The following is a 9,355-nucleotide window of genomic DNA, read 5'->3' as shown; positions in this document are numbered from 1 at the left end:
CTTTTCCTCACTTTTCCTTTTCCTCGCTCTAACCCATACAGTAGAGCTGCTCTCTCTAGTCTTCTACACCTTTCCTTTAATTCTTGCTGACACTCTATTGCCACACAACACTCCTGACACTTTTCTCCACCCACTCCAACCTGCCTGTACTCACCTCTTCAACACACATCATGGCTAAGAAACATAATCAGAATCAGAATCAGAATCAGCTTTATTGTCAGGCATGTTTTCACATGCGAGGAATTTGTTTTAGTGCCAGAGCTCGGAGCTTTAGTGCTCTCAGCCTTGCCATAAGAGCTGATAAACATTGTCACAAAAGTGTTAGCACTCATCTACTTGATCAAATTAGCTGCACACTACCCGTTCTTAAAGTTTTACTAATTAGCAATGCTAATACATACAAGTTCTTACAAAGTGTTAAGCCAATGATATAATTTGTATTAGCATGTTATTGGCTTTGATCCTATTTTCCTTTTCTGTAAAATGCATAACATTAGTCCTGTAATTCACTACAGTCTACGGTCTGTGTAAACAAAATGCTTCAACAACTAACAACGCACGAGTCAGTTAGGAATTAGGAACATAATAAAAGGTGATGATGCTAATCATATGAGGAAAAATGCTGACTCATTCGCGCTTGTTGTCATTCATTACAAGAAACCACGTTGAAGGAATTACCTGAGACAGCTACATGGCTAAAAATCACAGACAGAAGAATGCTAACTCTTTTGTGCTAACCTGTTGTGATTATTTGGATTTGTGTTGTTATTTGGATGGTGTCTGTGTGGCTGAATGTGAAGATTGTGTTTGTTCCTACTCGATGTCATGTCTCTATTTTTGTTTTGCTGTTATGCTCGACTTCACATCCTGTCACACTGCGTCGCATTATTTAATTTTTCACAGGTGCCTCGTGGGTGCTCTCTCTCTCTCTCTCTCTCTCTCTCTCTCTCTCTCTCTCTCTCTCTCTCTCTCTCTCTCTCTCTCTCTCTCTCTCTCTCTCCCTCTCTCTCTCTCTCTCCTCGTGTGGGTGTGTGGGATGCCACGTTGCTCGTGAAAGGTAGAACGTGTGAGCCGATGTGTTTCTAAACAGTTTAAAAACTGAGCAGTCTTTAGTAAAAATGGATGATGTGGATGATGATGATGATGATGATGAGAGTATTGATCATTGTTGTTAGGAGAAGGTCATAATACTGCTCTGGCTAGCAGCGTTGACAAGAAAATCAGTAACACACTAAGAATAATACAAGAATAATACCACTAGCTTGTAAATACTTCATGTATCCCTGTGTGTGTGTTTGTGTGTGTGTGTGTGTGTGTGTGTGTGTGTGTGTGTGTGTGTATACGTGGGTATGTATATGTGTTTGTCTAAAATGCCACAGTGCCAGAAATAACCATGTTTTTCCCAGAGACATAATGTATTGGAAAAATCAAGACCAGTTTGATAAGGTGACAAATGACAACAAAAAGGATCTCTTTATTCTAGATGAAAAAAATTAAATCTGGTTTACACTATAAAAAAAAAAGTGAAACTCTCTGAGGTGGTTCTGGACGCATGGCCGATGGAGCATATTGAATGTGGGTGGTAGTGGTACATTTCAGCATGGTTTTTATCCTTTAAGCACATGGGAACTCTTTTTTCCGGTCCTGAAGGCCCCAAGGATGCACAATTTAAAGATTTCCCTCCTGCCAACACACCTACTCCAGCACATGGAGAGCACATGGAGCGCTAGATAATGAGCCGATCTGTCGTATCCGAGCTGTGGCAGAAAAGAAGTTGTTTGGGAAGATTTTATTTGGTAGAAACACATCACTGCAGCGAGGTGGATCTCCAGCAGCAAAGCTGGCAAACACCTCCTTGGTTGTTAACACGATGTCCTACTAATACTCCGTCAACTCCTTCTCAACTTTTGGTGAGAAGGAGAAAACGAGGATGGTGTGAGTTTATATAACACGATTTAATTTAGTTGTTCAGTCTTGTATTTCTCAGCATCTGCTGAGATCCAACATTTGAGTTTTAGGGTTGCCAGATATTTCCAAATATCATCCAAAGCTAAATTTATTTATCCGATTTATCTGAATATTATCATCCAAATTCACTCCAAATCCAATCCAACCCTTTCTTTCCCATTAGGCGTAAATATAACAAAAAATCATATATTTTTTTATTATGAATCTTTCATATAAATAATGTGAATATTTGATTATATGGAGAAATGAGCTGTTACTATAGAAACAATAACTTGACAGACATTTATTTAACCACCAGTACTGTCCTCTGGCTTGAATAATCAAGCTAACTGAGGGAATGAAAAACAAGTAAACAAACATTAGGACACGATATGAACATATGCGCTGGATCACCCGATGACGTGGGGGAATTTCTCATTTGCATATTATGCATATTCATAGGTCCCTGACATAGACACTAATACGGAATGTCTAGAAATGTTTATTAACCCTCTTTAAACAATGTTTTTTTTGGTTGGTTTAATTTAAAACGTGTCCAATTGTGCATCCCATCCCACCCCCCACCCCCCTACAGCTGACTCTGTGGTCTAGTCCAAAGCGCTCTAACGAACGGTTCAGTGGGAATAAAACAGGGCTGCGTCCCAAACCGCAGAAAATTCATCTCGATAGTGCTTCCCTATATGGTTGCTATGGTTACTAGACATAGACGCGCTTTGTTTCAGGCTACTGTGTGCGGTTTGGGACGCGACCGCGACCCGAAAGCCTAACATTATCGCCTAGGCTGCCACACGGGGCTGTAAAATGTTTTGCAGTGAAACCAGACGGATCCGTTTACGGTGACCGGTTTATTTCTCTTCTTCGTTTTATGCCATTCGAAGCACGCGGGACGTAACAGGAGTCGCACGAGCGCAATCAGAGGATCCATCCGCGCGAGAGCCCGTGAAGGAAATTAGTAGCCATGGAAACGTGGGGGACGGACGGACTCCGTGTAACCGGAAACTCCCGCTCGCTATAAACAAACCTATGGACAGGTTGTCAGGTTACTGCGGACACGACAGAGCTAAAGAAACGGGTTTCTGGATGTTTTCGAGTACAAAGACCGAAGATGACCGACAAAGCAGGTGGTAGTACCGCGGGGGACGAGTCCGGGATTATCCGCCGGAGGAGGATGCAGGTGAGATGTGCACACTTCCGGTTATACAGAGGAAACCTGATGTCGCTGAGATATAACCTTACACGCGTCCCCGCAGACCCCTACGTCCGTGTCGCGTGTCATGAATTTGCATACCGGAAGATGATTGGCTCTGCTATTTAATGACGCAATAAGGTTGTGCATAATGAACGGTTCATTCATCACCGATTCTTCTCAGATGACTCTGAACCGAATCTGTTGATCACGTAATAATTGTTAAGGGTATTTTATCTCTGCCTTTTTTTCTTATCCCCGTGTGACCTACAACGATCTTTACCTGAAAGTTTTGGTGCAGCAACATGTTCACATCCTGAATATGCTGTAGAATTTCCCCTTCTGTGTGAACATGAGCATGTGATGATCTACAGAACCGATCTTCAGACACCAGACACATCTCTACTGATAAACCTGAGGTTATAGAGGTTATATAAGTTCTTTAGCTAACTGAATTATAAAGTTGACTGAATTGTGTGATGTGCTGAGATCAGCAGATATTTAACTCCACAACTGGGAATTATTTTATATTCAACGCTGCTTTTCTTCATCAACTGTAACCACAGAGGCAGTTTCCTGTTATTCTTGAATGCTTGTTGTGTAGGATGCAGAAAGCACGTAGCATTTTATAACACAATGCAAACACACACACACACACACACACACACACACACACACACACAGTCTGCAGCTCCACAAGATAAACACATGTGTCATGTCTCTCAGCTTAACTTATAAAAGCGATTGACATTGCACCAAAAAAACCTTCTATAGAGCTCTCTCTCTCTTCTCTCTCTCTCTCTCTCTCTCTCTCTCTCTCTCTCTCTCTCTCTCTCTCTCTCTCTCTCTGATTGAATCTAGGCTTTTTCTGAACAGTCCTAAAAGAAGTGTTTCAAATATTATTTGCTTTCTCCTTTGTTAGATTTTTCTCATTACTCAATGTACCAGACTTACCAGACGACAAATCTTTCCAGAGAATGATACACACTTCTGTCTGCATAGAGAAACAATCAATAAGTGCAATCAGTCTATCCGCTTTGTAGCAATTGTAGTCTACAATTTTGTTCTCCTTCCATTTCTCAGTTGCCTTTAGTAGTCTTCGGTTTACAGATGCAGAGTCTTTTCTTAATAACACACACATTTCTGCCTGTTTCCTTGGATCGGTTTGCCATTTTTTCCCCAGAAAATATGACATCATTTCCTATAATTTTCTTAGGTAGCGAATGTTCCAGTGTACTGTAAGGATTTTGTGGTCAAGAAAAGGAAAAAGAGGCGGCCCTTTTAAAATGGCTGACTCCCTGATCTGATCAGCGTCCTGAAGCTGTTCGAGTCGCACTAATAATCTGTAATAGTGTATAGAGGTTTTGCTGGAAGTCTGGTCCAGAGAACAAAATCGCTGCTTGTGTCCAAACTATTTGGAGCAACATACGGACCCTCAGAATTTATTTACGGAAAGGTCGCAGATAAATGCCTCATTACTGAAGGAGTGTTAAACACAAGATCTCCCACTCATGTGTTCCAGCACGACTATGGCAACTGTGGATTATTCCAAATGCCTACGCTTGTGTACTGTAGGCATTAACACACACACACACACACACACACACACACATCTATAAAATCTGCTCTATAGATGCTCTTATCCTTGTTTCTTAGTGCAAATCGATAGTCATTTGGTGCGTGGTGTAACTCAGGGATCTGTCCTGGGACCGTTCTCAGATGCTCTTTATGGCCCATTAGGAGAGTAATGAGAGTCTGACAGCCTACTGAGGCGGGAAGGAAGAGAGCCTGGTAAGGTTAGGGCACAGAGAGAGGAGCAAGGAGATGAAAGAGGTTACGGTGTGGCCTATTGGGATATCTCCTAAATAGGGCTGATGTGAGAAGGTCCATCTGTTGAAACCTCATGTGTGTGGATATTGTTACGTAGTAACAAGGTTAAGGACAACGTTTACTAAGAGAAGTGCTAATTAGCAACCATTTGTGCCGGTGGGTGTGGCCAATTTAGCTGGCCATCTATGAATGAACATATGGCAGAGGTGATGTACAATAAATCTGTTCTACACACATCAGCTGTCAGGTTAGATAGGACTTTTCTCAGTCCAGTGACTACAGCCGAGGCCAAAAGTTTACAAATCCCTAGGCATCATGGAAGATGAAAGAGTTGGAGGCATCTAAGGATGGTACCAAGGATGTACTGTACGTCTCCGTGGCCTAAGCACAGTTATGAAAAGAAGAAGCTCCTACGCCAAGAACAGCATAACAAATCCAAACGTTTGCCAACGAAAACCAGTCGGTTGGAGGAGGAGAATTCTCTAGTCAGATGAAACAATAATGCAGCTGTTTGGAAGAAAAGGGCTGAGGCCTTAACCTTTAGAAGAACCGAATCCCTACTGTGAAGCATGGTGAAGGCAGTATCATGTTCTGGGGTTGTTTTGCTTTAAATAGGAACTTCAGGACTATTGTATGTCACGAGGAAGCAAGTTTATACAGCAAAGTGATCCTGAGCATATTCCCAGAGCTGTAAAAATCTGTTTAAAGACAAAAATGTGGACATCTTGAAACGGCCATTATAAAGTTCTGGCCAGAATCCTGTAGAAAACCTGACCGTCTCGGGTGGGATCATAAAAGATCGTTATGTTGACGGGGTAGAAATGGTGTACACAGAATGCTGAGATTGCAAACATCAAGATGCTTAGTCAGAAAAGTGTACAAAAGATCTCAGACGCTCCACAAGTCACTAGATGGATGTCTGAGGATGAAACATGGACCTGCTTAGTCATATCCTCTGTAAACGAGTGACAGCCCAGCCACACTTCTTCTTTATTAACCGTCTTTCTGTCTGTCTCTTTTTCATAATTTATTTTATTCTCACTATAAACAGTCAGGCCCTTTTTCTCTCTCTCCATCACAGGAGCCTTGCCAGTGCTGATTCATTAGTTGTCTTGTGCTGTTTCCTGGCAGTCTGTAGATCTGTGGCGTGAGGAGGTTTATCGACGCTGCCGCACCTTGGCTTTTCCTTTATTCTTGCCTTACGGTATCGATCTGATCCACATCACATCTCATCACGACTTATGGCTGTTGAACCAAGGAACTAATACACCAGGTCAGGTTTCAACACGGATCTTCTGCGAATTGACCACGATGGATATAGAAGACGTCCCAGCATCCAGGGTGCAATGCTTGAGTTAATACACGAGGTGGTGTGAGAACAAAATAACCGTCGAAGGAAAAACAGTCTGCTAAACCGCTCCATGCTGCTGAAGAAGCCGACACCTTCTTATATTTTTGCACCATGTAGGAATGAGACTGAAATCTGGTAGATAAATGACTGATGAAAACTCATCCTGATTTTCTCTCTCTCTCTCTCTCTCTCTCTCTCTCTCTCTCTCTCTCTCTGTCTGTCCTGTGTGTAGCTCAAAATCTCAATGAGAGATCACGTGAGAACTATCATCATTCTTACACCAAGCGCAGGCCAACCAATATTTGTTTCCAGAGCAGGGGGCCACGGTGACTTAGTGGTTATCACGTTCGCCTCACACCTCCAGGGTCGGGGGTTCGATTCCCGCCTCCGCCGTGTGTGTGTGTGGAGTTTGCATGTTCTCCCCGTGCCTCAGGGGTTTCCTCCGGGTACTCCGGTTTCCTCCCCCGGTCCTAAGACATGCATGGTAGGTTGATTGGCATCTCTGGAAAATTGTCCGTAGTGTGTGTGTGTGTGTGTGTGTGTGTGAATGAGAGTGTGTGTGTGCCCTGCGATGGGTTGGCACTCCGTCCAGGGTGTATCCTGCCTCGATGCCCGATGACGCCTGAGATAGGCACAGGCTCCCCGTGACCCGAGTAGTTCGGATAAGCGGTAGAAAATGAATGAATGAATGAATACAAGTTTTTAAAGAAAAGAAAAACCTAATCCGGCAAAACCCGAAGGCCCACGAAATATGAAATACACGGTTGCCATTTATGAAAAAAAACCTGGAGGTATTACCTCTTATTGTATATTTAATTTTCTCAAGCTTACTAAAAAAAACACTGTATCTTGAGATACAAAAACACTGTATCTCAAGCTTACTAAAAAAACACTCAAGCTTACTAAAAAAACACTGTATACAGTGTTTTACACTGTAAAACACTGTATAGTTATTGTGAGTGAGACGGTGGGACAGGGGACTTCCACTGAAGAAGAAGGTGACGTCGTGACGTATCTGATACCTTCTACACTTTACTTGATGATGGATCTTATGTAAAGGTTTTATCAGGGTCTTAAGACAGAAACAGGAACATTACCAAGCTAAAATAAATAGCGAGAGGAATTTAGCAAGACTGTAGCTGCAATTCATTTATACAGTACTAAACGAATAAAAATCTGCTTTTATTTGACATAATAAACATAAACATTGGCGTAGTGATGATTTTTTTTTTTTGACGTCGAACTTCGCATTACATCCTGCAATGTGTTGTGTTTGAAAAGAGAGAGAAAGTTTTGTAACTGCTAGAAAAGTACGCGAGAACAGAAACCGGTTCATCTCATGCACACTCCACGGCATGGAAATGAACGCGGTGCAAGAGGTTTAAAACACTTCAGGACGTGTTGTTATGAGCAACTAATCGACTTCCTGGTGGTTGTAGTTTTTCCACTTCGGGTCGGACTGCGTCACACGACCTTGTTGTTGATTAATTTCCCATGTCATCACACTGAAATGTGTATTTTTATTTGTATTTTTCTGTCTTATGAATGTGAGCTTTCAGGAACGGCCAGAGTAACAGATTTCCAAGCACAGCATGGCAGAGCGGAGAGCACATCTCAGAGATTTAGTGTTTGTGTAATTAGGAAGACTTTAAGCAACATTTTGGCACTCACACACACACACACACACACACACACACACACACACACACACACACACACAGAGGACACACACCCACTTAATCCTCTATTAGCTGCTTGGTGGCGCCAGACAAGCTGGCAGGAAAACTAATGTCACACACAATGTCATCAAAGCGAGCCAGGGCAGGTGAGGTCATCATCCCCCAGTGCGAGTCCTTACTACACCAGCAGGGGGCGTTAGCATGGGCTCTTAAAAACCACACACATTTATGTCTTTTTCCATTTCTCAGTCTCTCCGGTGTGACCTCGGTGTAATGTTTTGGGGATTGTCCTCCCATAAGTGCTGTCCAACATCTGTGTCCTAATGAATATCCCTCTTACATTATCCTGAGCACTTTAATAACTGTTATTAAACAGTTAGCGGAGCGAATCAATTTTACTCCTCTCACACTGCTTTCTCTCTCTGTCTTCCTGTTCTCTTGCAGAAGGATCTGCCTTTGCCACGGAAGAGCAGCGGGTAACGTACCACCATCACCATCTCACGTCACCACACTATCTCCTGAAGCTTGCCGTACAGTATATCTGTTCCTGCCTGTGCAGTCTGGAAGGGAAAGTTAAACCTAGCGAGTGAAGAGATCTTTTTTTTATCCCTTACAAATGAACCCTGTAAAAGTAGGCGTTCTGTTCATTTCCTGTTTCCTGTCACCTTCCAAAAACAACCCTTTTTAACGGAAAATCATACAAGTTTAGACAATAATGCACAGATTTTTAGCTGTCAGGAGCACACACACCTGCCCACAGCCTAATTTACTAATTGAGTTCATTTTGGCTAATTGTGTTCAGCTCATTACTGTTTTACTCAACAACACTCTATTAATCTAAATCATTACAAATTAACTCCATTAATTACTAAATCTAATCAGTTCAGAAGTGTGTGTCGGTCTCGGTGAAGGAGGCGTGGCTTCTGTGTGTCGGTCTCGGTGAAGGAGGCGTGGCTTCTGTGTGTCAGTCTCGGTGAAGGAGGCGTGGCCTCTGTGTGTGTCAGTCTCAGTGAAGGAGGCGTGGCCTCTGTGTGTGTCAGTCTCGGGGAAGGAGGCGTGACCACTGTGTGTCAGTCTCGGGGAAGGAGGCTTGGCCACTGTGTGTGTCAGTCTCAGTGAAGAAGGCGTGGCCTCTGTGTGTCAGTCTCAGTGAATGAGGCGTGGCCTCTGTGTGTGTCAGTCTCGGGGAAGGAGACGTGGCCACTGTGTGTGTCAGTCTCGGTGAAGAAGGCGTGGCCTCTGTGTGTCAGTCTCAGTGAATGAGGCGTGGCCTCTGTGTGTGTCAGTCTCGGGGAAGGAGACGTGGCCACTGTGTGTGTCAGTCTCGGTGAAGAAGGCGTG

General features: G+C 43.2%; 1 protein-coding gene across 3 annotated transcripts in view; it reads left to right on the top strand.

Moving 5' to 3' along the window:
- The first annotated feature begins 2,549 nt into the window (after positions 1–2,549).
- Positions 2,550–9,355, top strand: part of mast1a (microtubule associated serine/threonine kinase 1a) — a 50,542-nt gene continuing 43,736 nt past the window's right edge. The window contains exons 1-2 of one of the 3 annotated variants that reach the window (XM_027178937.2): positions 2,550–3,142; positions 8,459–8,490. In XM_027178937.2, the coding sequence (XP_027034738.2) occupies positions 3,074–3,142; positions 8,459–8,490 (101 nt within the window). In that variant the 5' untranslated portion in view covers positions 2,550–3,073. Of the gene's footprint in view, positions 3,143–7,830; positions 7,963–8,458; positions 8,491–9,355 lie in introns of those variants that run through there. The other 2 variants (XM_047803080.1, XM_047803081.1) reach the window with 2 other exon arrangements.

Source organism: Tachysurus fulvidraco, chromosome 18 (genome assembly GCF_022655615.1).
Source record: "Tachysurus fulvidraco isolate hzauxx_2018 chromosome 18, HZAU_PFXX_2.0, whole genome shotgun sequence".
NCBI classification, from domain to species: domain Eukaryota; kingdom Metazoa; phylum Chordata; class Actinopteri; order Siluriformes; family Bagridae; genus Tachysurus; species Tachysurus fulvidraco.
Note: the sequence above shows the minus strand (reverse complement) of the source record. Positions and strands in the feature narration are given on the sequence as shown.